General features: G+C 42.3%; 1 protein-coding gene across 2 annotated transcripts in view; it reads left to right on the top strand.

Annotated features, from left to right (window-relative positions):
- The window catches only part of LOC132824369 (potassium voltage-gated channel subfamily KQT member 1), a 707,684-nt gene extending 680,637 nt beyond the window's left edge, over positions 1-27,047 (top strand). For both annotated transcript variants that reach the window (XM_060838761.1, XM_060838762.1), the window contains exon 17: positions 22,495-27,047. In XM_060838761.1, the coding sequence (XP_060694744.1) occupies positions 22,495-22,695 (201 nt within the window). In that variant the 3' untranslated portion in view covers positions 22,696-27,047. The remainder of the gene's footprint in view (positions 1-22,494) is intronic.
- The last annotated feature ends 804 nt before the right edge of the window (positions 27,048-27,851 follow it).

Below are 27,851 nucleotides of genomic sequence, written 5' to 3'. Positions count from 1 at the left end.
GGGACTAGGGACTATGTGTGTATATAAAGACATTTTATACATAAAGTATGTTTTTGAATTGAAAAAAGGTTAAGGAAATGTATAGTGCAATGGCATAGGAAACAGATCAGAGTGAAACGTATTTATTCAAATCATTATTCTTCATCAGGAGCACAGGTTAGGTAAACATTAATGCCAGATGTTAACCTCATCATGTTCAACAAAGGCAATATAAAAGGTGCTATAAATATTGGTTAATGCAAATTTACTCCAACCCCATTTGCATGCCAGATGTAGCCTCAGATCATACGAAGGAAGCAGGATACAGTAAAGTGTCTGTGGTTTTGTCGATAACTTATTAATAGAGCGCTTTCAACATCATAAAATATTCCATTGCACTTCACAGGAGCACAATGAAATAAAATGGGATGCTGAGTCGCAAGATATTCAGTCAGATGACGCACAGCTTAGTCAAAGAGAGGGGTTTTTAGAGCCTCTCAAAGGAGGAAAGTAAGGTAAAAAGGGAGAGAGGAGTCGAGAGAGAATTTCAGAGCCACTGAAGTTATGGCCAGCAATGGTAGAAAATTTGGAATGCTCATGAAAGCCAGGATTAAAGAGCACTGATTAAGGGGCTGGAGGAGATTTCAGAGACAGAGTGGACAAAGCCAGTGGAGAGAGTTGGGAATAGGTTGGCCAAAACAGAAGTGATAGATGATCAGGTCTTTGTGCAAGTTATGGTGTGTTGGGGTTTTGGATGACCTCAAGTTTACTGAGATGTGGTTGGTCTGCCAAGATATGTTGGAATAGGCAAGTCTAGAGATTGGATAAAAAGGATATGAGTACTTGTTTCAGCAATAGATAAGCTGAAATGGGAATACAGCAAGGGCAGCACGGTGGCTCAGTGGTTAGCATTGCTGCTTCACAGCATTAGGGACCCCGGTTCGATCCCAGCCTTGTGTAACTGTCCAAGTGGAACTTGCGTGTTCTCCCTGTGTCTGCATGGGTTTCCGTCAGGTGCTCCTGTTCCTTCTTATAGTTCAAAGATGTGCAGGTTAGGTGGACTGGGCATGCTAAATTGCCTTGTAATGTCCAGGGATGTATAGGCTAAGTGGATCAGCCATGATAAATGTAGGGTTATGGGGATGAGAAAGTACTGGGTGGGTTGGTCTTCAGAGGTTAAGTGGAAACTCAGTGGACTGAATGGACACCCTCTGCACTGCAGGGATTCTATGATTCAAGATAAAAATTGACTGTCTTAGTGGTGATATATGGTTATACGTTTTCCCATCATCTGTCTATCTCTCTATAACATGAGGTTTTGGTAAAATGTGCAGGGCCAAGAAGTACAAATATGAATTCAATTGTACTTGGCTGAAACTTAAGGCCTGGAGTTACCCATCACTCTGCTATAGCTACATGCTGCTAGTTAATTGCCAACAAAACTGGTGGAAAATTGCAGATGGATAAGAGAAAGAAGTTGGGCTTCCACCAGACAGCAAGTAAGAAGCTAAGGTTTTGTGTCAGTCTTGTTAGAGGGAAGAAGAGCAGTTCAAGTGAAAGATCATGACGTTGCCCATGAAGCCTGGAGGAAATCTCCTGCTTTGTTGGAGCCCAGAAAAGGAATTTCTAGATTTCACTCTGAGAACCTCTTCCCTGCATAGTCCAACTTGAACCCAACAAGAAACCCATCCAAGGATATCATATTGTGTGGTGGCTGATAATGACTTGGAATCAGCGCTTCCAAAGGTAATGAAAGCAGAAACAATGAATGATTTTAAAAGGACGTTAGATGGACAATTGAAATAAGTTAACTTGTGGAGCTATGACGATGAGATGAGCACTCCACGGAGAGCCGGCACAAACCCGATAGACTAAATGGTCAATCTTCCATGCTGTAAGTGACTCTTATAATTACAGCTCAGCCATTTCAATATTTATGTCAGAAAATACATCGCCACACAAAGAATAATATAAATCGAATTACTCTTCTTCCAAATCATTTGATGAGGCTCAGTCAATTGAAAATGTCAAAACTAACCTTTTGATTTGTTAACTAAGGGCATTAAGGGATGTGGAACCAGGGTAGGTCAATGGAGTTAAGACACAGATTAGCTGTTATCTAATTAAGTAGCAGAATAGAGACAAGTGGCTCATTAGCTTACTTCTGTTCTATTCTTGCCATTCAGGACTCAATTTAATTGCAGTTATTGATGTATTATGAACCCAAGTGCTTAAAGTCACAAAACATTCGCTTGCTGTGGGTAGCTACATCAGTTGTTCCAAAAGTGTTGAGATAGTAATGTGTGACATCAAGATGTAAGGACCTGTTCGTTAAAACTGCCCAGCACAGGCTGGATTTTACATATTCTGGTAGAGTGGTGGAAGGGAAGCAGAATGGAAGTGTTTGATCCTTTCACTCCAGCCTTCTCCATATCTCAATCCCAATACTTTTCCCATGTGATTACTGAAAAATAGCATGAGCAATGAGAAATTGCAGTCAATTGAATCTTTATTTCTTTTTCCAAAATGTCGGGTGGACTTTCCATTTCAGCAGCTAGTTGCCTTCTATATTTTAGGAATCTGGTGTAATGACATCAGATTGCTGATCCAATGTCAGCGTGCACTATTTATTTCTTCCCAGATGTGAGGCTGGCATGGTAAACCCAGCCCGTCTATGATCTGGGTGCGTGGGTCTAAGATCAATCTCTTTGTCGACATTCAGCCTGAATTTTATTCCTCAATTGAATCGATTGGGCATCTGAATGATACAAGCCTTTTCTCTGTTAATGGTATTAGTTAAATTCACATTGCAGTCAATAATATATTTTGATGCATGTGACAAGCTGTTGTGCCAGGCACTGGTTTGAAATCAGTATTGCAAGATAGCTCTTGGGCACCCTCCATACTGTTGGGAATCTGTTCCTTGCCTCACTCAGTAGTGGGATCTATTACAGACTGTTCCATGCAGAGGTTGGACACTGATTTATGGAGGCCTGGCACTGGTGCTCTGTCAGTTGGGATAAAAAACAACACACTTGGGATATTCCTCCTAAAGTAAATCCTAAGGACTGACTCTGGCTGTTAAAGTGTATGGACTCAGTGTGAATAGAAGAGTGCGTGTTTTTGCATTGGGGGGAGCTTAACACCACCAGCTTATATTTCACTAACACACAGTTAAAGTGTTCTACTCAATGTCAAGTAATTAAAACACCAGCAAGGTCATGGAAAACACTGAAAAGCTGCGCCTCTCTCTAATAAAACGCACGGTTATTTTAACCATGTTTTTTAAGGTACTACTTTAAGTAATCCAAATAGGCCAATTGCCTATACACTCTAGCCTCTGTTTAATGCCGCAGAGGCAAGAGTGTGCAACAGGCTCAAGAGCAGGTCACTTGTTTATCCTGTTGGTGAAAGATTGGTGTGTGTACTTTCAAGCACAGAGAAGGAATTGAGAAGACAAAAAGAAAAGAAATGGGCTTCGAGTGAGGTTATATTTTTCTCTGTGAAAATTAAAAGGAAAGTGGGTGTACTGAAGTGTTATCAGAAACTAAAAACATAAACTGTGTTCTTTCTTGATCGAAGGCCCAAGTTCAAATCCAACCTATTTTTTATGTTTGAATCATTTGTAAATATGTAATAGTCACAAAACGATATACAAGGGACAGGTCTACCTCTCTTCTCTGTCCTCTTTCTCCCTGCAACTTCATCTGTTTCCTCTCTTCATTTTTCACTTTACTGTCCCTATTTGTTTATCTCCCTCACCATTTCCCTCCATCTTTTCTTTGTCAAAGCTTGTGAGGTGGTGGTTAGTTGGGCTGGTGGAGGAGAAGGGGTGGAATGAATGAACCACAGCATCCCTTGTACTCTCTGATATGTGAGGGTAAACCCTCTTGGTTAGACATTATTCAATTTTGTTTTTTTGTCCGTTGTGGAGTGACCCAGTCAGAAACATTAATCAGTATCAAAGAAAGTCTTAAATTTGATCCTCAAGCTAATATGCAGCACATCAGCTCCTCTCTATGACAACAGGAAGGTTGAAGAGAGCCTCTGTCTACTCAAATTCTCTAAGCCCTGCTGATTGTCAAACTCACTCTGAAGGTTTTGTCTTTATTAAGAATTTGGTTTCCACAAACCTACAAAGATTTCAACAAGGGATGAATTTAACAGCAGAAATTAGGTTCCATTCTAACCTGTATTGTTGAATGGGTGAATTGGCCTTTCTGTAAGAATGCATACCTAGGCACTGTTGACTATTGTTACATAGCTGGATTTGGTTGCATTACTGATGAGTAATGCTACCCAGTGCCAATAGATTAGCCAAACATTAAATGGGACCCGGCTAACCCTGAATTCACACGTCAAAGTTTATCAACATCCCTTTATCACTGCTGCATGTGCCCCTGTCTGTCAAGATGTCAAGTGAACGTGGGTAAATTGTGGCCAGGCTTTTGAAGAGGACAATTCATGTGGTGTGAAATACCCCAGTTTGTAAAGTTCGCAAAACAGAAGCCAGCTGAGCAGGACAAACACCACATAAATCATGAAAGAAACACAGAAGTACTTTATTCATATAGCATCAAAATATTTGCTTCATGCAACCCTTTTCCAAATTAGATTACTTACAGTGTGGAAACAGGCCCTTCGGCCCAACAAGTCCACACTGACCCGCCGAAGCGCAACCCACCCAATACCCCTACATATACCCCTTACCTAACACTACGGGCAATTTAGCATGGCCAATTCACCTGACCCACACATCTTTGGACTGTGGGAGGAAACCGGAGCACCCGGAGGAAACCCACGCAGACACGGGGAGAACGTGCAAACTCCACACAGTCAGTCGCCTGAGGCGGGAATCGAACCCAGGTCCCTGGCGCTGTCAGGCAGCAGTGCTAACCACTGTGCCACCGTGCCGCCCTAAATGATTTGAATGAATTGGAAAGAAGTCTAAAGAACATTATCCTGCAGTGGACTGCTTGATTGTTACAAGTATTTCCAACCAATTATTCAAGAGGAAAAGTTATGTATTGACCAGGCCATTTGATAATCCGGAACATTGAATGATAGCTACACTTTACAATAAATATTTGTCAACTGACTCTGGCCATTGGCTGTCTATCGAACTTTGCTGTGTGCAACACTGCTCCTACAAAAATAGTGATCATTTTCAAGAGTATATCATTTGATTAAAATGCTTTCAGAGTTTCTGCGATTGCGAGTAGTACTATTGAAACTAATTATTGTCTTTCCAATATCTGCCTAAGCACATGCTACATAGAATGGAATAATTAATGTAGCCCACAACATAATTCCTACATCCTCTGAATACCACTCCTCCCTGCTCATCCTGTTCGCACCCACCCATTCCCCTAGTCTCATATACCCTCCCCATGCCAGCTGATTTACTCTCTATGACTCTTCATGCACCCCACCAGTGCCTGCATAACCCATTTAGATACCTCGTTACTATCAGTTATGAGCATAATTCAAAATACCTTGGAAATGGACATTAAAAAGATAAAAATTGCTAAGAGTTTAATAAAGTTGGCATTCAAACATACTACTGTGGAGGAAAAGGATCACTTCAAAAAAAATAATTTCACAAAGCCATTTAAGTCATCAATCTGTTGTAAAACTAAACTAACAGCCAGTAATTACGTTAAAGTCATGTCACTCTTTAATAGCTTCTTAAAAATTCACAAGCAAATGTGAATGTAGTCCCCTGCTGAAATAAGTCATTATGTAGATTTTGAGACTCAGCCAAGCATTCATTATAGATTGTGCTGCAAAAGCAAACTATGAGGATTGTTAAAAAATGCTGAAACTGTAGGGACAAAGAAGTGATTTTTATTTTCGGTTACACCAGACAACCATTCCAAAGACTTTTTCCTTCGAGATGAAAGCTGCTGATTATGTTTTGTTTCAATTTAAAAGGTTTCTTGGAAATTATTTTAAATTAGTACACTAGAGATCGCAAGTTACATTCTCTTCTATTTAAAATGCATGAGTGCATTAGGATGAAATATAATCTGTGCCCCTCAATATTCATTCAATACTGGTCAATTTATTTATGAACTTCCTTCCCAGGAAGATGCACTATCATTAGTGACTGCTGTTAAAACACATCTGCATAACAATACAGCATCCATTAGTGATATTTTCTATTATCAAAATACTTAACAGCAAGACACTTTTTAATTCTTCAATTGGTTTTCCCTAGGGGTCACAAACCTCAACTGAGGCAGGGGTTTTGTGGCTTTCAAAACTTTAATCAGAAGCCACACAACACCAGGTTATAGTCCAACAGATTTATTGAAATCACAAGCTTTCAAAGTGCTGCTCCTTTGAACCTGGTGACTTTGTCCGCCCCAATCCAATGCCAGCACCTCCACTCCAAAACATTATACCAGTATACAAAAATAGCAGGGCGGCGAGAGAAGTTCAAATGTGGAGGATCACAGTCCATGAAAAAGCTGCATAGAAATGGTGCAGGGTCAGGAAGAACTTACATTTCCCAAAAGAAAACCACTACATTTTGTCCTGAACCTATTTCCATATCCATAAGGACTCAAAATCCACCCCACTATATAAATAGTTGAATGTACTTGTTCTTTACCTGACAGCAATTAATTTTTAATCGATCTCAGGAAAACAAAGCTTTTATTTCTTCTAATTTAAAGCAACACCATGTTGAATATAACTGCATTACAGCAGCAAGGTAATTAAACAACTAAGTCATCAACAGATTTTTCTTCCATAGAAAATTAATCAAAACTAACACTGCAGGATGTAGCCAGAAGTTGAACAAACCATATTTTATATATATATATATAGGTAAAAAGTGAGGTCTGCAAATGCTGGAGATCAGAGCTGAAAATGTGTTGCTGGTTAAAGCGCAGCAGGTCAGGCAGCATCCAAGGAACAGGAAATTTGACGTTTCGGGCACAAGCCCTTCATCAGGAATTCCTGATGAAGGGCTTGTGCCCGAAACGTCGAATCTCCTGTTCCTTGGATGCTGCCTGACCTGCTGCGCTTTAACCAGCAAAACATTTTCAGCATATATATATACTGTACATACTTATTTAATCTAGTGTTAAAGGGGGGCTCTAATAAAGCCAGAATACAAACTTGTAGGATGTGAAGCATCCAATAGTTTGGGCATCAAATTTACTGCAGGCAACTCTGTTTACCAATTCAGAACTTTGGCGCTGCATTGTGGGAGAAAAAGACCAGTTATTATGGCAAGTCTGAACTTTTGCCACTGTATTCAACAGAAACCGGCTCAGTCTGGTTCTTTGCACTCATAAACAGCATATGATTGCCATGTTTTTGCAAACAGTATAATGCAGTTTTTATCATTATTTAGAAGATGCTTTTTGCTGGAAGGAATCCTCTAACCAAAAACAGTCTGTAAAGATCAATGCAGCTTCACCCTGTATGCTTACATACAAATTTATCACAAATGGTCTGTTTACAAAACTGCAGGGACATGCAATGTTCTTCAAATGAAAGAATGCTCTATTCAGTGAAGGTGAAGGCTACTCTGTTTATTAGCCAATGAATTCAGCTTAATTTTTAAGGTTCACTGTTTAATAATAACCATAAAATTTAATTCAGCATAAACTCTTGCTAGTTTTAATAAAGCTGTCACATGCTGTATATCATGTTGTTAATATTATATCCATACAAAACTCAAAGGCATACTGTATATTGTCACTTTACAACAGTGACTACGCTTTAAAATTGGCTGTAAAACCCTTGGCCATCTTGAGGTCATAAAGTCACTCTCTGTACATAAATTTTATTTTCAAGTGGTTCTCTTGATGACTATGTTTATTTAAAAGTGCATGTAAGTTTAATAAATGGTGTGTTTTCATATATTAAACGCAAAAGTATCAGTGCAATTAGTATTTAGTGTTTTGCTGATGAAATCAGCTTAAGTTCCAAAGAAAGAATATCTCGTTTTCATCTTCAGATGTTACCCAGTTCAACAGCTTTAGATCAGGGTCTAGATAAGACCCACAGTCTATTTATTAAACATGTTTTGGCAATGTGTTATGAGCCAGCTTGGCATTTAGTTGCCCCAAGAAAGTGATGGAAACCTCAATCTTGAAGTGTTAATAGTTGTTTGATATCATTGAATTGTTTTCTATGCAGTCCATTAGAAGTAGGACAAGTCTGTTATGAACTATTACAACCCCATTAATCTGCTCTGAATTATTAATAAAATGTTGGACATTGTCATTGACAGTAATGTTACCATACCTTTGTTACTTTGAGTTCTGCCTGGATCCAAACCTCATTTCAAACCTTAATCCAAACATGCACAAAAGAACTGAAGTCCCAATGTGTGGTAAGAGTGAATGCCTTTGCCTTTAACATCAAGACAGCATTTGACTGAGTGTGGCATTAAAGGGCTCGTGGAAATTGAACTCAAAGGGAGTTGAGGAAAGCCCTCCACTGCATGAATCACAGCCAGTACAAAGGAAGATGTGGTTGTTTGAAGTCAATCATCTCAGTGCCAGTACAATGCTGCAGGAGTTCTTAATGTAGTGTCCCAGGCACAACCTTTAGCTGTATCATCAATGGCCTCCAACTTAAAGTCAGAAGTGGGGACATTCACTGATGATTGTAGTATTCAGTTCTATTGCAATTTCCTCTATGCTGAAACAGTCCATGATGCAGCAACAGCAGACAACCTTCAGTTTCCAGTATTCTCTGAGAGAGCAGTTAACATCTCAAATAAAACCCTTGGAACTTTGCATGTGAACAAAGTATGTCAAAAATAAATTTTCTTGTTCAGTGTGAACAAATGGTAAACACAGATGTTTTGTTAGGACGTTGTGTGGTTATATTAATTGAAAAACAAATGGATGTCTTATGTTGTTCCAGTTGATGACAGGAGCTGTTTGCTGTTCACTAGGTCTTCAGAAGTCCCTTAATTGAAGCCATTCAGCCATGCTGTTTGGTAAGTGCAGAATCTTAGCCAAACCTGAAACTTTGAAATAGGGAATTCTGTTAGCTTTTGATTGTTATTAGCTCAACTGTAATGATAGTTTAAGAGAAGCATATTGTGCACCAGAGTGCATGAACTAGCCATGCTGGGTTCTCAAGATCTTTGACGGTGAGGGTGAAAAAAATATTGTATGAGGTACCAATTATAACACACATTTTGTTAACACGAATTCGCTCTAACACAATTGACAAATTGTGTTATGCACTTTGGACACTGTTTCTAAAGCGTGAAGTTTTAAAGTGTGCATTGGTAACGTGATTCTGCCCCATTAGTTTTAATGGTGCTGCCATTAGGCAGTTTTCTTGTAAAATGGGATTGCACTAGAATGGAGCCACCATGCTATAGCAGAACGAACTGTAATTGGATCCTTTTTGAAATACTGATCAGGTTCAAGAACCAGTCAAATCAGCTATGTGTGAGGAGCCAAACTGAGTGAAACGCATAGTGTTGGTAGTGTAGCAATGGGAGTCAGTATGGCATGGAAGCCCTGAGAGTTCATAAAAAGAGGAGGTAGGTACAGAGGGAACTAAAATTCCTGACAGATTTTCCACATTGGAAGTAGGCAAGAATTGAGCAGTATAAGCAAGACAATGTTTTAGGGCAGCAAGTGTTTGCATTAAGGAGAACAGAGAAGTTATCCAGACTATGAGGGAACGATAGAATTTACTGCAAGGACCATCGGTAATCCCCCTTTGTACGTTGTTTCCCATGTGCCAAGCTCTGGAACTCGTCTGTTGGGTGGATAAAATGCACGAGAGGATTTTGGCTCATATCAGAGCCATATGTATTCTATTTGTTTTTGAAAAGTTCAGCGAAGGTTCACTCAAACCATTTCTGGATTGAGGGGTTTATCTTCTGATGAAAAACTGAACATGTTGGGGCTGTCTCAATTAGAGTTTAGAAGAATGAGAGGCAGTTTTAATGAAACATATAAGGTGCTGAGGGGACTTGATAACATGGATCCTGAAAGGAGGTTTTCCCTTGTGGGATAGACTAGAACTAAAGGACACAGTTTAAAAATAAAGGATCTCCCTTTTAAGACAGTAATGAAGAGATGTCATGAATCAGTGGCACTCTCTTCTCCAGACAGTGGTGCTCATTTAATATTGTTAAATCAAGGCCAGATAGGAGTGTGGAGTTGAGACCACAATCAAACCAGTCATCATCTAATTGAATGGTGGAGCAGTCTCAAGGGACCAAAGGGCCTATTTATGCTCCTAACACACATGCTACACCAGTAAGGGAGGAACTCCGTTTGTATTGGGGCCAGATGTAGGTAATGAGCAACAAAGGTCCTAAAATGGACTTCAGACGCTAAACAAAAGAGTGAAGGACTAATAGATTGGTAATCGCAGGACTTATTGCCAAAGCCATATGTTGTATACATAAAGGGAAGATAGATCCAGTGGGTAAATATATTTATCAGAAGGGTTGGCCAGAAGGCTGGATCGCAATGCAGAGTGATGCCAACAGCATGGGTTCAATTCCCACACCGGCCAATGTTACCATGAAGGACCTTCCTTCTCAACCTCTCCCCTCACTTCAGGCATGGTGACCCTCAGAATAAAATACCACCAGATATCTCTCTAATTGAAGAGCAGCCCTATGGTCCTGTAGGAGGTGGTGACTTCATTTGTAACAGTGAGTCCTAATTGACTACTTCTGAGGAATCCAAACCTACTATGAGAGCAGCCTTTGCCTACTCTGATATAAAATTTAGGCTGGATTTAGTCTAGAGGTGGAAGAGATACTAGAATGAACCAATTATTAGAATGGAGTCAGGGTGATAAAGTAAGAAAAAGCAAGGAATGCTATCATGTGTATTGACATGAATGGGAAAACAGGAGTTCAGAACTAGAGGGCATAGGTTGAGGGTGAGAGGGGAAAATATAAAAGAGACCTACAGGGCAACATTTTCACACAGAGGGTGGTGTGTGTTTTGAATGAGCTGCTAGAGAAAGTGGTGGAGGCTAGTACAATTGCAACATTTAAGAGGCATCTGGATGGGTATTTGAATTAGGAAGGGTTTGGAGGGATATGGGCTGGGTGCTGGCAGGTGGGACTAGATTTGGTTGGGATAGCTGGTCAGCATGGACGGGTTGGACTGAAGAGTCTTGTCCATGCCGTACATCTCTATGACTCTATGAATGAATTAGAAGTGATTTTTAAAAAGATCTAATATTATAAAGGCAAGCAAAATCTGCCTTATGAAGGCCAAGCAGACAAATCTACAAGACTGTGTTTGATTCAGAAAAGAAAGGAAGAAAATGTATTTCCTTGGGAAGGGTTCCTACCAAACATGTCTTTTTTTCTTATCTGGAAGATAAAGGAAACAAAGTTAGTCATAGTACACTATAGTGGCCCACCAAATTAAGTGCAGCGGTTATAGGAGTACGAAAATCACAAGATGAGGTTTCAGTTCTAATTACAATCTTTTGGACTTAGAAAAGACTTATGAGGGCAATCTGTATGTGTTACATATCCAGGTAACCTAGTTCCTCCCCTCCAAGCTACGGATCAAAAACCTTTCCTGATCTCACGTCAGAATACATGGGTCAAAGTAAGCACAGAACAGAGATTTTAATTGCACTGTGTGTGTTTTTAAACTGTGTTCAGTAATTATATTCATCGGGATGATCACTCAAACTGCATAAGTAATAATATGTAGGGTGAAATCTTCCCAGTCCCTGAAGTAAGTATACCACAGTGAGAAAGTTGGAAAATGTGTGTGAGATGGCTAACACAGAACCTATCAGCAGAAAGTCCCACTTTCCACTCAAAGGTTGAATGCCGGAGTAAACTTGCTAGTGCATACATTAACATCTCTTTATTAGTCGATTCCACCACATTGACATGCAGTTTCCCATTTTCCTGTCTGCTGGCAACAGTTCCCAACATGAAAGCCTAGCAACACCAGCTCGCTGCTTGCTCCCCTGGCCTCCATCTTGGAGACGGGGTTGGGGGCAGGGGGGGGGGGAGGGTGTGAGGTTGGGCACCAATATCCCTGGGCACTCTTCATGGACAGTCACCCATTGCATCCCTCGTTCACAGACCATATGTGCCTGCTTCACTCACTTCATCATGGCACAACTATATTCCATTTGCAGTAAGTTTCTACCTGTGAATGATGTTCTTTGGAGCACATATATCTTTCATTGAAATGCTGCTGTCAGGATACCTTGCACACAAGGACAGGTACACATTTCCTGGATTGGGCCGAGCTGCACTTCAGGGATGGCATGCCTTAGTGTGCATTTTTGCAGTTGGACCCCTCAGCCTGAGTTTAAAGACCCACAGTATGTATATTGTGGCTTGCCATCTTGTGCAGTCACAAAGTGTGGCAACTTGTCATGGTTGCAATGGTCGGTCAAGGGTTTGGACCTGGTGTTGTACATCACTGTACTATGTCAATATTGCACCTGCACTATGTGCCAACCACATCCATGGAAAACACACTACATGTGCTTCAACCAAAAAGCCATGCCTTGAAGTTCAAGGGGAGTAGTTCATAGTTAGGTCAAGGGAGACAGACCTTCACCCACTTCTGCAGATGCACCACTGAAAGCACAACAGTCTCTAACACAACTGCTCTGCCCAGGACTGTAAGAAACCACAGAAGGTGATGTGCACAGCCCAGACCATCGTGGAAGTCAACCTTCCAGCCATAGGCTCCATTTACATTTCTCATTGCTGCAGAAAGACAGCTCACACTATCAAATCCCCCTCCCAGCCTGGGAATACCCTCTTCTAACCTCTTCCGTCAGGCAGAGGATACAGATGCTTGAACACATGCACCAACAGGTTTAAGAACAGTTTCTTCCCTGCCATTATTAGACTGATGAATGGACGCTCTAACTTCAAATAATGTTGATCTTGTTAATGCTGGTTTTGCTTTGCCTACCTCCTGTGCAGTGTAACGTATGCCTCACACTGTCTAAGCACCCTATGATCTGTATGTCCTTGTTTGCTATGATTTACCTGTACAGCTCGCAAAACAAAGCTTGTCACTGTACTTAGGTGCATGTGACTACAATAAATCAAGTCTCCAAAATCTTTTGTTAGTGGGGGGAGTCCCAGCACAGTAAGTCAAGGGCAGCCTCCAATATCAATTCAGTGCCTTGGCCATGATCCATCTAGCAGTACAGGTGATCAGAATCAAGGTGTCTTTACTTATACAGTCAGAGGAATGAACCACAATCATCCCTAGATTCTGATGACCTGTCTGGGGAGCAAAGGTAAGTTAGTCTGAGAACTGAACAGAGATCAGTTGAAGGTTTGGACACTTATCAATCAGGGATGTCCATCTAAGTGAGCCAACGAGATGGGCCATGGTCATTCCTGAGGTTTGTCCTTTTAGGTTGGGGTTATCAAGGTTATTGCTGCTGTGGAGAGAAGCCGGGGAACTCGATTGTGAGGTTTAGAAGCTGCTCGCTGGGATCAATGTTCCCTCTAATGTTTCCACCTGTGGAGCTCTGAGGCTGGTTCAGGGCTTTTAGAAGTGAAAGTTATGCAGCAGCATGACAATCAACGTGCACGGAGACCATCAGTGGCTGCACAGCTTAGAATAACATTATTCAGGAGGTATAGTGATAATAAGGGAGGGACCATGGGGGGGGTGGGGGGGGGGGGGGGGGGCAGTTGGTGAAGCATTGATGGGATAGGGGTAATGTGGGGATGGGGGCAGGGATTTATTGACAATCAGTATTATGATTGGATGGGGGAGGTGGAGACAACGAACTAGTATATCTGGCATCGTGACTCCATAAGCCTGGGGATTGGTGAAGGGCAAAGCAGGGAGATAAAAATTTAGAGAGACGAGTTGGGTGAGATCATGAGGAAGTTTGTATCTGATGAAGTTGATGAGGAAGGCTACCATGAAGGGAATGTGTACGTTGGAAGAGAGATGGAAGGGGAGATAGTCATCAAGTAAAGAGGCTGAACCTGCGACTGAGAATAAAGTAGGACCACAGTTTCCAGTCGATGTGCTGCAAGTAGCAAGCACACAAATGGAGCTGAAAATGGCTGCCACCACATGGGAAGTGGGCAGGGTAAGTGAGGGAGGGATCCTCACTCTCCAGCAAGCTGAAGCCCAACAAAGAAAATACCATCATGCACAGACACCTTTACAGTTCTGGTGACAGACAACAGTGGGCACTACATGCTGTATGCGAACCTTAGGCATTAACCAACTTTGTGGAATATAAATCCTGGTCCCAAACACTCCCCCTGAACACATCATGCAGCATCAGGAATCTATGTCAGTAATAGCTATAATGCAGAAGCGATGTATTTTCACCTTGAAGTTATCGTCTGGTGACCTTGAGGGTATCTATATCCAGAGGTCCCAGACATTGTGAATGTGTACTGCCCAGAGGCAGGTCTACACCCTCCTTAGATTGAACTCCCACAGGCCGGAGGGTGATAGGCAACATGCAGGTGAAAGGTCAGGCCGCTGCTGGAGCCTACGAAGAGGAGATTTTAGAGGGGCCTGTATGTAGTTCCTCCTAAAGTGGGTGCCCCCTCATACCATCCTGCCTCCTCATAAGGAAGAGGCACTTGGGCACTCTTTCTCCTGTCACCGACAACGGGATGGATGGATTTCAGGTCTGTTCACCTCCATGGCTGACTCTGGATGTGCCAACTCTTCATGGCACCGCCAACCTCTCAGTGAGGTCAGACAGATGGTGACATTGCCAGAGACAGTATGACGCCAACAATGTTGCTGTAACCTTTGTATTCATTGGGCCAGTGCCGCTGCCAAATCTGCCTGTTGCTCCTGTGTCTGTTTGTGCAAAGTTGTTAATTGCTGATACCAAAGGCTCCTCTCCTGCCTGGGGCTGAGCAGGTGCCTGATCTCTGGTATTCCTCTGAATGCCAATGACCTAAGGCATTTCCCCTTGGACCAGCTATGGAGATGCGGTAGTGCTGTGTGCCCATGAGTAACCTCTTGACCATACTGATTCCACTAATATCTACAGGAGTCAAAAGGACTTGTCAGTGAGGGGTAGAGGCTTGGAAATATTAACAATACATTCGCAGTAGTGGTAGTTGGAAAGTAGTGCAGCAATGGTCAATGCTTCTTACTCAGTTGCCAGGATATGAGGATGTCAGCATCTCCACAGGACTGGTCCCATTTTTGCCTGCCATAGACAGGGTTCTCTCTTCAGAGGGTGTGAGGAGAGGTCTTAAGTTGTGTTTGGAGCTATATTCTCTTGCTTAAATTTCCTTCAAAATTAACACTTCTCTGAACTGGTAACGTGAATGCCGCTGATGACATGATACCAGTTGACCACAATTTCTGCAAAGTTCTGTCCAGCAGTAGCCACAGGACAGAAGCTTACAACGTCTTCCTGGATGGTGGTGTTCCTTGCATTGAAAGAACATTCCAGTCAAGCCATCACCAAGTATTGGTTGATGAGATGTCTACCTCAACGAGTTCTGAACAAAATTGCAATTTTCTAATCAAAATCTATTCTGTCTTGACTTGGTGCAAATTACTCCACACTCCTCTGTCCCAAAACGTAGTCTTAGCGAGGCCACCAAATCCATCTTGTTAGCTAAGTCTCTCTGCCCAAAGCCCTAGCCACAAAGCTGAAATTACTGGGTTTTTTAAATTGCCTTTAACTATACAGTTTTGTCTTTTATTGATCATTCTGCTTGGAGGAGCAAAAGAGTAAGCAGACCCAGGCTTTGCTAAAAGCCTTCCTCTGAATTCTGAAAGTCTTTCATTTCCCTCAGGACTGGAAACTGGTGACTTTATTAAGTTACCACTTTTTGATTATTTTGATCACCAAAAAAGACAGCAGAGTTGAGAGAATGATCAGAAAATCGCGGGTTCTTCTCTCTGACCAACCCATCCTCCCAGCTACCAATCTGATTCATTCCTGCCACCGACCAACCAGGGCATATCCTCTGCCCGTGTTCACTGATCCCTACCTCACCACTCCGCCTCTCTCCCCACCCAAATCCTTCCCCCACCCCCCACTCCTCTTTATCTGTAGCTACCCCCACACCCACACCCAGTTCGGAAGAAGGGTTACACCCGAAACGTGGACTTCTCCGCCTCGTGATGCTCCCTGGCTTCCAGCCCCCTGCTTGTCTACCTCCTATTGAAATTGAAGGTATAGTCATTTTTGTGATGCCATTCTGTTCATGGAGGTGATTTGAAAGTTGTCTGTCTCCTCAGTGAGACTCCTAATATAATACTGCTCTCAGTTTTGCTGATTTGGAGACGCCAGGGTGTACAAAGTTAAAAATCACGTAACACCAGGTTATAATCCAATAGGTTTAATTGGAAGCCTTAGCTTTTGGACCGCCGCTCCTTCATCAGGTGGTTGTCACCTGATGAATCACCTGATGAAGGAGCAGCGCTCTGGAAGTAGTGCTTCCAAATATACCTGTTGGACTCTAACCTGATGTTGTGTGATTTTTAACTCAATTTGGCTGTCTAAGTATCAAGGAAGGTGTTGAGTCTGTTGAGTATTTTGTATGTCAAATGAATGCAGAAAGAACATATGTTCCTATGTGTGTAGCATTTTTTAATTCACAGTGCTTTAAAATGTCTAAATTTAAATTAAAATGTCTTTAAAATACTTTGCACTCTAGCTTCCAACTCTTTCAACAGCATTGTTTAGTTTGTCTCCACTTGCATCTTGGTGTGGACTCAGTCAAACACAATGATTATCTGCAGCAAATCGACAAAGTGGGGGGGCACAACTGGAGGATTTAATAGCAATCACTAATGTGCTCTATGGAAGCAGAATACTGTGGATGCTGGAAATCAGAAACAGATTCAGAAAGTGCTGGAGTAACTCAGCAGGTCTGGCAGCATCCGTGGAGAGAGACAGAGTTAATGTTTCGAGACATAATTGACCCCAGTCCTGCTTTCCTTTCTGTGACACCCCACAAATTAAGATTAGGGGCAGGAATATTGGCCCCATGATAGCATATCTGGAATGAATATGTTAGAGTAATTGTATGTCTAATGTGAATAACATACCCGGGTGAGTGTGATAAGCAGGTATCACGTGAAGTTGCTCTGGGTAGACAAAGAGGTTACCAATGAGCACAAAATTCAATAACAGGAGAATCTGCATCTGTAATGTTCGAACATTCCAGTGCAGTGACCTGCCATATAGGATAGACTAGTGAAATACGAGAACAAACTTGGGAAAGTGCAGAGTCAGACTTGTGGGCACAGACTGAATGTTGCTTTTCAGGGCTTGCTCTGATTGAAATCCAAGCTCCATCATTGACTACAATGGAGCTTCTGCTCAGTTTGGGAGGAGAAAAAAAAAACTTAAAACATTCAATGAAAAGACAGAGTTCCCAAACTCCAAACAGAAATGTTTCGGTAAAAATCCAATGCCTAAACATTTATCTGGTGTACTTTTCATTTCTACTGTTGAAAACTAACCACGGCCTTGGAAAGTGTAGAAACATTACAAATGCAGTACCATTTTGCTAAATAATATTACTTGTTTCACAGTGGGTTATTATTTGGTTGTTGGGTGTTACCTACCGCTGAGGGCAAGCATCCTTGCATCAGAGTCAGAAGGTCTTAGGTCCCACTCCAGAGATTTGAGTATGGAATCTAGAGTGGCATTCAAGTTGGTTCAATTCCTACATCAGCTGAGGATACCGTGAAAGATTCTCCTTCTCTACCACCCCCACAGGGGTAAACGATGATTAGTTGTCTCTCTGTAATGAGAGAGCAGCCCTTTGGTCTGCTAGGACGATGGCGACTTTACTGAGGGGATGACGTATTATCAGAACTACAATTCTGATATGCATTGTTCAACCTGAGCATCAGTCTATTCTGTCAGGTGGATGTAAAAGGTGTGCCCGGAAGTTAGCAATGCTGCCTGTCACAAAGTCACTTACTCAGGGAATCAACTGTTTGAAGAAGAGCCTAGAGGATTTTGCCAGTGTCCTGTCAACATTTGAAGCCTTGCTGTGCTGACCATTGTGGTGACTATCTGGCAAGTGTAAACTACCAGTGGACAATTCCCCTGTTACCCAGACCTCTGAAAATATCATTGGATTGAAGTCAGAAATATTGGACAGTTCCAAATTACCTAACTGGAACACAATCCAGGAAATGTAAGACAAAGTCCTTGCTTAACTCTCAGGTAACTGTTTAACTGCCTCCTTCCCAATCACTCTCGCTCCAACAACTCCCTCCTTGAGCTCCCAACTATCCACCAATTCTTGATTCCACATCAATCCTACGTGACCCAACCACGCTGTCTAGCTCAACACTTGACCACTCCAAAATGGTGACAGAGTAGAACACTCCTGTCAGAGCTCTTCTGCTCACCAGTGTCTTTCCCTTTTCCTTCTTTTTATTCTCCTCTTTGTAGCTTTTCTTTTCCTTGCCCTCCCCTTCCCTCCCCCCCCCATCCCCCCACCCACCCCCACTCCCCTATCTGGAGAGTGGAGTCGAGGAGGGGAGCGAGAGGATGGTGGACCATGCCCCATGGCAGAGTGCAGCGAGCACAGGCCAAGTTCAAGGTTTGTGTAAAGACTTCTTAAACCACTGGGATTAATCACAGCCCATAAACCAGCAGCCACGTTCAGACAAAAACTCACCGGAACAAAAGACCCTGTATCCATCATGTGCAACACTAATGTAATTTACATGATTCCATGCAAAAACTGCACACAACACTGTATAGGACAAACAGGCAGACAACTAGCAATCCACATCCACGAACACCAACTGGCCACTAAATGCCATGATCAGCTGTTCCTGACATTGTTAACCATAAATTCGACAACGGAGGCACTGAAGCCTTGTCCAGTATTGCCCTCACCTGACGGGCACATGAGTCATAGAGATATACAGTGCAGGAACAGACCCTCCAGGTCAACCAAACATCCTAACCTAATCTAGTCACATTTGCCAGCACTTAGCCCATATCCCTCTAAACCCTTCCTATTCATATAGTCATCCAGATGCCTTTTAAATGCTGTATTTTTGTACCAGCCTCCACCACTTCCTCTGGCAACTCATTCCAAACACACAGACTCTCTGTGTGAAAAAGTTGCCCTGAAGGTCTGTTTTATATCCTTCCCCTCTCACCATAAACTTATGCCATCTAGTTTTGGACTCACCCACCCCAGGGAAAAGACTTTGGCTATTCATCCTATCCATGCCTCTCATGATTTTATAAACCTCTATAAGGTCACCCCTCAGCCTCCAACGCTTCAGGGAAAACAGCCCCAGCCTACTCAGCCTATCCCTCTAGCTGCAATCCTCCAAGCCTAGCAACATCCTTGTAAATCTTTTGTGAAACCTTTCAAGTTTCACAATATCCTTCTGATGGGACAACATCCTTCGACACCTCCTGTGGATAATTGCAGGTACACTCGGCCATTGATTTGTCAGTGCATTGGACGGATAGCGATGAGGACCAGAAGGCTTTGGACAGTTTTTCCTTTTCCCCATGCAAGAGTTGTTGAAGTCAGTCATATCATTCCATGAATGACAGCTGCAGAGCCGGGCTTGCCAAGAAGGAAAGAATAAGAGTCTTTCGGGAATGCTGCCTACCAAATAGGTTCAGTTTTCCAAGTCTGCAGTTCCAGTGATAAGCCATACTGTTCGACACCTCTTATTGGGTAATTGCAGGTACACTCGGCCATTGAATTGAACAGCCTGAAAGCTGCAGGTAGGCTCTTCCGGCCCTATTCATTTGCGCAGTTAGCAAGATTCCCTATAAAATTGTCACTTATTGAAGCAACAATTCCTGTCCAGTAAAGTTAGAAGTCCCATTTTCACACAATTCCCATTGCAACGTTGACATAGAATATCACCATTAAACTGTTGACAGTTCATACATGACAGCCTGTTATTCAAAAGAAAGCAGCAGGAGTAAGGATTTGCACCTGGTTCCAGGCCTCGGTTTAGCTGGTAATTAAAGTTGCTTGCAAGCATCGGCCTGTAGCAGAGGCAGAATGCTAATCCTCTGGGCACACCTGGCCAAACAATGCTGACTTCCCCCACCTCCATCATTGCAAAATTAGCTGCCTATTGACTCCCTTGATTGCATAGAAACCTATTTTCTCAAAGTGAAATAAATTACCTGGGCAGGTTACAGGGGGGAAAAGACTGGGTCATGAGGTAAAATGTGTTGCCAGATGTAATCTGTACATAGCTAGGGAAGATTTAGCAGAAAAGTGTTTGGCCGTAGTAAGGGTAAAAAAACGATGTTTCCATTGAAAGTTTATTTCACTGCTCAATGTATGAAGAATAACTGGCCTTTTATACACCACTATCACTCAGTAAAACATCTCAAGGTGTTTCACAGCAGTGTTAGTAAACAGATTGTAACACAGCTATATAAAGAGGTATTAGAAGAGGTGACCAAAAGCTTAGAGAAAGAAATAGGATTGAAAGAGGGTTTCGTTAGTGATACAAAGGGCAAGGAAATTTGAGAAATTAAAACCTAACCAGCTAAGAGCCGTTCACATGTCTGTGCGAAATGGCTGATTTCAACGTCTTATCCCACTCTGTACCTTGAGTTTTGTGTCGGTTATAACATGCTGCCTGTAATTAATTGACTCTTTGCCTCGGTCTAATATCTTTAACTGCTTGTCATCCTGCAGTGTCTGCATCTAAACAAACATATAGCAGCTGCCTTTTTGGTTTATTTTCCCTTTCTGTGTGCCTCGTCCTGCACCTGAACAGTGCGATCTTGAGGATCTGACTCTGGCTATTTTTAACTCTCCGTACATAATGCCAGAAGAGCTGCTGAGACACTTCCTTTCATTGGGGATTCTTATCTGAGCTTCACTGATTTGATATCACTCTGGAATGTTGCTTACTACTTCTCCCACTTCTGTGGCAATATCAGTGCATCGCTGCATGAGACATATTTAAGCAGCTACTGAGAGCCATTGAAGAAAGGATCTATCCACAGGAGCATAACTAAGTGCTTTCCAGCCATCTATGTACTTTTAAAGTATGATTGCTTTCATAATGTGATATCATCATATTCCTGGTGAAGGGCTTATGCCCGAAACATTGATTCTCCTGCTCCTCGGATGCTGCCTGACCTGTTGTGCTTTTCCAGCCCCACTGCTATATCAACTGCTATCATAATGTAGGCAAACATGGCAGCCAATTTATGTACAGCATGTCCAAAAAATTGCAATGGGGTTAATAACACAGGAAATTGGTTCAGAGATGTTGATTGATGGCAATGTCTTAACTTGGACACTGGAAGAATACTTTTAACTTCGTCAAAGTCAGTCATTGTGGTTGGATGAACAATCCCGTGACACTATTTGAATTAAGTCTGAATAGTCTTGTGCCACCCCAATTTTAAACCTATGGGAATTAGCCTCAGTATAACATCTCAACCAAATAGCATTTGCCAGCATTGTACCCCCCAGTGGTGCATTGAATAATTGGTGCAGGTAATGTAAAATTGTTGTGTCTGTACAATATTAAACTGACTGTGCCCAAACAGATTTATCTTTTGGTCGTGTGAAAATAAAGGCAGTATTTCACCCTTACTTCCAACAGTCATGAATCAAAATAGCTCTTGAGAGGATTGTGCACAAGTAGGAATCATTGGGATTCTGGTAGAATGACAGCCCAGACTGCCTTGAATAAGAAGGAGGAGCCTCAACTTTAACCTACTCTGCCTGTTTGAAGCAGAGAGTGTTCAGTTGGGGCGCCCCTTTTACAGTCTTTCATACTCCTGAAGTCAAACCAGGTGGACTAGGTTACAATTGGGTCTGGAACCTGAGCTGATTTTGCAAAGGGATTTGGTGCAGTGGCCACACAAGGCAGGTCTCCCTCTCTCACTGAGCACAAAACATACCTATCAGTGAACTCTCGGTGCACTGAGCTCTAGTTCAGCCAAGAGTGAATAAGCAAGACCACAGACCACAGTGCTGTCCCAAGCTCACTTCTGAGACTGGAGAGTGTTTTCTTTTGGAGAGTGACAGTGATATTCTGCATTTCCCACCCTCTGATCATAAGATTCAGGTTTGGCTGGTCCAAGGATCCTGACCAAAGCCTAAAGACCCAGGTTTCTACAGCCAATATCTTCTCCGCCACCCTGACCACCCATCCCACCTTTTCTCGGTCATCTACTAGTCAGATGAGAGAAAGGAAGACCAGAAACACATAATGTCAGTCTATTAGCATTGCAACATTTATCAGGCCTTAATTTAAGGCCTCCGAGTTTCTATACACTATGTGTCCTCTGCGGTGATCACATGGCTATTTGTGGGAGCTCACTGTGTGTAAATTGGCCGCTGTGCTTCCTACGCAACAACATGGCACTTCAAAAAAATAGTTCACTTGTGTTTAAAGAGCATTGTGACATCCTGAGGTTGGAAGAGGTGCTGCGTAAATGCACATCTCGCTCTTTTTGAGATATGCCAACACTGACTGATATTAAAAATGCCAGCTAACTTCCAAAGCATACTTTGTGTTTCAATTTGCAAAGTTCCTACTGATCGATTGTGTCTCCTCTCTCCAACAGGTCGTGGACATGGATCAGAAGTTAAATACCATTACGGGTATGTTGCAGCTTTTGGTTGCCAACCAGCAGGAACAGCCCCACCCTCAGGCTGACCCTCAGGCAGAGAGATCCACGATACAAGCTGTTGCATCAACTCACATCTCCTTGCCCAGCTACGAGCAGTTGACCGTGCATAGGAAAGACCAAGACAACGTGGCCTGATCTCTGATCCTCTACTTTCTGAAATTTAGTAGCGTTGAAGAGATTGGAAGAGACCTGTTCAATATTGTAAGATAGCCCTCAAGGTCGCATGCACAACTGGCACAAACCACAGGAAGGGCTGAACATTTACTGAAGAAGTCTGTGAAACTTGAAAGCACCCACCATTAGACTGTGTATGTTTTCGCAGCCCAGGCATCCCTTCCCATTCCGGTTTGCGGATCTCACCAGTTTTGCAAAGGAAGAGTACGTCATACCACTCTGCCAAGCTTCAGAAATCTCCTGATTACATTTCAACTCTCCTCTGGTTGTTTTCGTTCAGGCAAATGTGACGATTGTGCTTGGACTACCTGATAGATAAGAGGATAAGACCAATAGCACACAATTGTAATCCTTTTTAGAGTAGACGTGATGTTTTAAATTGCAAAACTCACTATGGTGTATGATTGAGAACCATTTGAAGCTCAAAGTCAGTGTATTGCACGCACTCTTCTCCCACCTTCTCAGTGGCAGCCTAAGATGTATTTAATTATAAACAAAGGGACCTCTCCTGTCTCTCTTTCACATCTGATCTGGGCAGCATACTAAGCATAAGGGTGACATCCAGGAAAAATCAATCTGGGGTCAGTTGCCCACGGCACAATGGGTCAGTGTCCACCAACTAGTCTTTTATCCCAGTTTGTTCCAGGATTAGTGTTTTCTTCAGGACTGGAATGTGCATACTTCCTCATTAGCTGAAGTCCTCCACACTTGGGTTCACTCAAATTACTACACTTGGGTTTTCCTTCCCCATTTTATTTTTGAATGCCTTCAGGCGAGTGGGGCTGATACAGCCTCAGCTACACTTCTCCTTTTAACTGGAACAATGGGGATGGCCATGACTTCCCCTGTCACTGTCAGTATGACTTGGTGATTGACAAGTGAGCTCGGGGCAGCCACTGACTTGTTTGTTTTCCCCTAACTTCCCCTTTCCAATGATTCTCAGGAGTTGGCAGGCCAACATACTACTGCAAACAATGTTTGACTTCCCTCTACAAACGAAGCAAAGTGCGGCTAGGGGTTTAACTGATGACTCTTTGCAGGATTTAAAAGAAAATTGCTTGGGAAATTTTGACTGTGGCAATAGTGTGAAGCCGCAAGAGAGTAGGATTTTACATCCCAATTTTTTACGGCGCTCTTGGGTGAACAACTGGGAATGATTCATTGGTTTATCAGCTGATTATATTTCCCCAGTCCCTCCCAACCTTCGGTCAACATTCTTTTCCACAACTAGCGCGTGCGGTTTTAATGTGCGTCAGTCATTACGCAATTCGATGGAATGGAGGCAAGGACCAGCTGAGCTTCAAACCTCAGGGATCGATTTCACCTTCTTCACTTTTAAGTGAAAAGCAGGCAGAAGCATTCTCCATAATCTCTGCCAGCTCACTGCCAGGGGAGGGGATGTGAGAAAGTTCCAACATAGATGGAGTTGGCAATTCCGACGCATCAATTCCACTCAATGTGTTGGAATTTCAAATCACCTTCCCGGTTTACTGGCTGTCCAAATGAGTGACTTGTATCACTGACCAACATCCGAGATAAGCCAAAGGCCCACGGATTTATTCATCAAAAGGCAATCACTAATCTGTCGGGTGCCGACCCCAATCATTCCAGCCAGGATCTCAAGTGGTGGGGACAATGGGAGGAGGAGAGGCGTGAGATGTGAAATGGAGATGACCTGCTATAAATCCTAAACTTGAAATAAATAAAAACAGAAAATGCTAGAAATACTCAGCAAAGCTGACACCATCGGTAGAGAAAGAGACACAAAGCTTTTCTGCCAGCAAAACACCGACTCTCTGTCCCTTTTGTGTCCGTGGCAAGAAAGATTGAGCAGGATGTGTAATGGGTGACCACTTTGCTGCTACCCATTTTGTGCCTCCTTCCCCACTGAAGTTTATCCTAATGGTCATATGGTACTGGATCAGACAACGCAGGAAGATATAAAACTTGGTCAATAAAAACCCAAAGGCACTCCTAATGCTGTAAAAAAAATAGAATTTGCTGGAAAAACTCAGCAGGTCTGGCAGCATCTGTGCAAAGAAATCAGTTCCGAGGAAGGGTCATTCACCCTAAAGCATTAACTCTGATTTCCCTCCACAGGTGCTGCCAGACCAGCTGAGCTTTTCCAGCAAATTCTATTTTTTCTTTTTGGCTGTAAAACTCAGTGCTCAGTCTGCGTTGACCCTGAACTGAGGCCAGCAGTTAGGAGGTAGTGTGACCACTTGCTTCCAAACCCCAGAGTTAGAAAGAGGTTTGGGAGGAGAGTCAATGGTGATTGTTTAACCTGTTCTGGGAAGGGCTCTGTGAAATCAGGATTGATCTGAATTGCAATGCACTCAATTCCCAGTTAAGAGTTAAGACAAAGTTTGCTGCTTACCCCAGTGGTATGGAGCTACTCCTCTGGTACCTGTTGACCTTGCCACTTTGGGCAGCAGTCATATATATATAACACCTTGACCCACATTGGCAGACATTTGATAATTATATGCATCATGACATCATGTCATCCAATGCACTTATCACCAATTGTGCCTTTATGACATTAGGCTCTGGGACATGCTATGCATTCTATAAGAAACAGGTAAGGAGTTGACAATTTAAACTTGAGGCACTTTGTGAATAAGATTAAGGTTTGGAGGAAAACATGCTTTGGGTTGCACCCAGCCGAGTCACTCCCGTCTCGGGCGAGCAAGCACCACATTCCTGATCGGTCGAGCATCATTGTGCAATACCGGAATTCCAGAAAAGTGGAAAATCTGACCCCTCTCTCTCCACACTTGTTCACATTTATCACCGGAACTCTACCAGTTTAACACACCCAGCAGTGCTGGATCGGGAGGTGGTGAGTGCAGGGAGTTTGGACAAAGTCTAGTGGACGGATTACTGTGATCTTCTGTTACTCAGAATTTTTGTTGTCTTCCGTTTTCAGAAGAAGCCATGCATATTTTATTCTATCCTAACTTCCTGCTCTCCCTTCGTCTTTTCCTCGTGGGACCTTGCACATAGCCACTTTATTGTTATGTTTGTTTGACACTTGCCGGATGTGTTGACACTCATTGGTTTTGTTTGCCAGTTGATAGACCTAGTCAAAAGTTTTAATTGTACTGTAGCCATTGAAACAAGGATGCATGCCATTGACCCACTGCCCCTCATCACTTGCTCACCCTTCCCCTCCCAATCTGGCAGCAATGGAGAGACTTGAAATCTCCACTTGGTAATAAAAAGATTCAAATAAACTAGCGTTGAGATCGAATACAGGGCAGATCTCAACGAAAACCTTCTGTAGTGCCAGCCCAGGTTTGCTCCCATTTTAAGGGATGGGAAAGGAGCCAAGTCAAGTTGAAGCCACTATGTCAAATACTAATATTGTTCAAAGGATCAGCCATCCAAGAAACTAATGATATCGTAAAATGCTAGGGAATTTCAGTGAAGTCCAGTTCATCTCAAAATTGTAAGCGATGCCATGACAATTGCACAAAGCACTATACCTAATAGTTTTCTTTTTAAGAATGAAGTCACTTGGTGCCTGCCAGGGGTACAATTCTATGTACAAAGATCTATTTACAGTTGGATAATAGGAAAACCAACATGTCAATCAACAAAATGAAGAATTCTTTTATCTGTATATATAAAGACATAGATTATATATAGTAGATTTTCTACTGATATTTACAACCTGGGGTTTCATATAAATTTTATAAATTTTCCTTCTCAAATGAGGTTGATTCAATTAAAAACATTGCTGTAATAATGTAGAATGGGTTGATAGATCATTTCCTCCTCAACAAACTTTCTCCTTCTCGCTCTCTCCTTTGTCTAATCATGTAAATATTTTCTTTCTCCCTCACAGCTCTTTATCTCCTTTTATCTTCCCCTCTGTTCCCATCCTCATTTCCCATTCTATCTATTATTCCCTCCTCTCTACATTGTCCTCTTTCTTTCCATCCTTGTAGCAGTTTTCTGTTTCCCCTCGCTTTCTTTTCTCCTTCCTGTCTCTTTTTCACATTAGCCTCTCTCGCTTTTCACCTCCTTGCTTTACAATTCCCACCTTTCCTCTTCACTCTTCTTTGGATCTCTTGTGACTTTTCTGTCTTGTAATGGGGCACTGTAACAGCGATTTGTTAGACATTTTTTTATTTGCTTTCTTCATTTCAATCCAGTTCGAATGGGCTGCTCAGCAATATTCCAATACAACTATGAAACAAATCAGCTGGGACTCATGCTGTGATTTATAAGGTCAATTTTATAATGGTACCTTTTTTAACTCAGATATTATGTAAATTTGAAGATGCCAGTTTGGTATCATGCCTCAATAAAACCAAAAATCTCAGAGATGTGTAGCCTGATTTTTCACAATAGATCACATGAAATCACTCTGTCACAAAGCATCCACTTACTTGACTTACATTCTGTCAATGTCACACTAAATTATTAACTGCAGAGAATTATTTTTATACTTAATTTGCAAAATATTGTTCAGCACAGTCATCCCCAAATTAAAGCTTGTTTGCTTTAAATAAAAAAAAACTCCCACTTAATTGTTTGACTCAGTTGATCAATCTTACGCTTTACCCCATCTGTCCTTTTTGTCATTGAAGTGGGTGGAATTTTCATCCTCTTTGAGACTAAGTGTGAATGTAAGTATAAAACTGGGAGATAGTTCTGCTTAGGAGTGGGTTGGCCTTTCCTGTGTGATTATGTCCTTCTCAGATCATTACGTAAAATGCCTTATTCGCTCTTCAGGAAGTCCTGAAGTCCATGAGAATTTTGTGCTATTTACATAAAAGATACCCCAACTTTCTGCAAGTGAGGATCATCACTCAGTCTCTGCTCATCACCCACACTGCCTGTCAGAGACCAGGCAAATCTCCCTCAAGTTTCTCCTGAAAGTTGTCCATGAGAGAAAGGAATTTATTTTCCTAATGGATGGCAATAAGGGATCAGTCCAACCTACCCAGGCAGGGGTGGTGGCAGAGATCAGTGCCCATGTGCACTCAAGGAAATCTGGCTCCAATGCTGCAAGAGAATACCAGGGTGTGTACCAGAGTCAACTGCTAAGGATGCCCTTCCAGAGGACTGCCACACAGAAGGTTGGGTATTAGGATTCTCCACAGATG

This window comes from Hemiscyllium ocellatum, chromosome 18 (genome assembly GCF_020745735.1).
Source record: "Hemiscyllium ocellatum isolate sHemOce1 chromosome 18, sHemOce1.pat.X.cur, whole genome shotgun sequence".
Classification (NCBI taxonomy): Eukaryota; Metazoa; Chordata; class Chondrichthyes; order Orectolobiformes; family Hemiscylliidae; genus Hemiscyllium; species Hemiscyllium ocellatum.
This window is presented reverse-complemented; position numbering and strand designations above follow the sequence as displayed.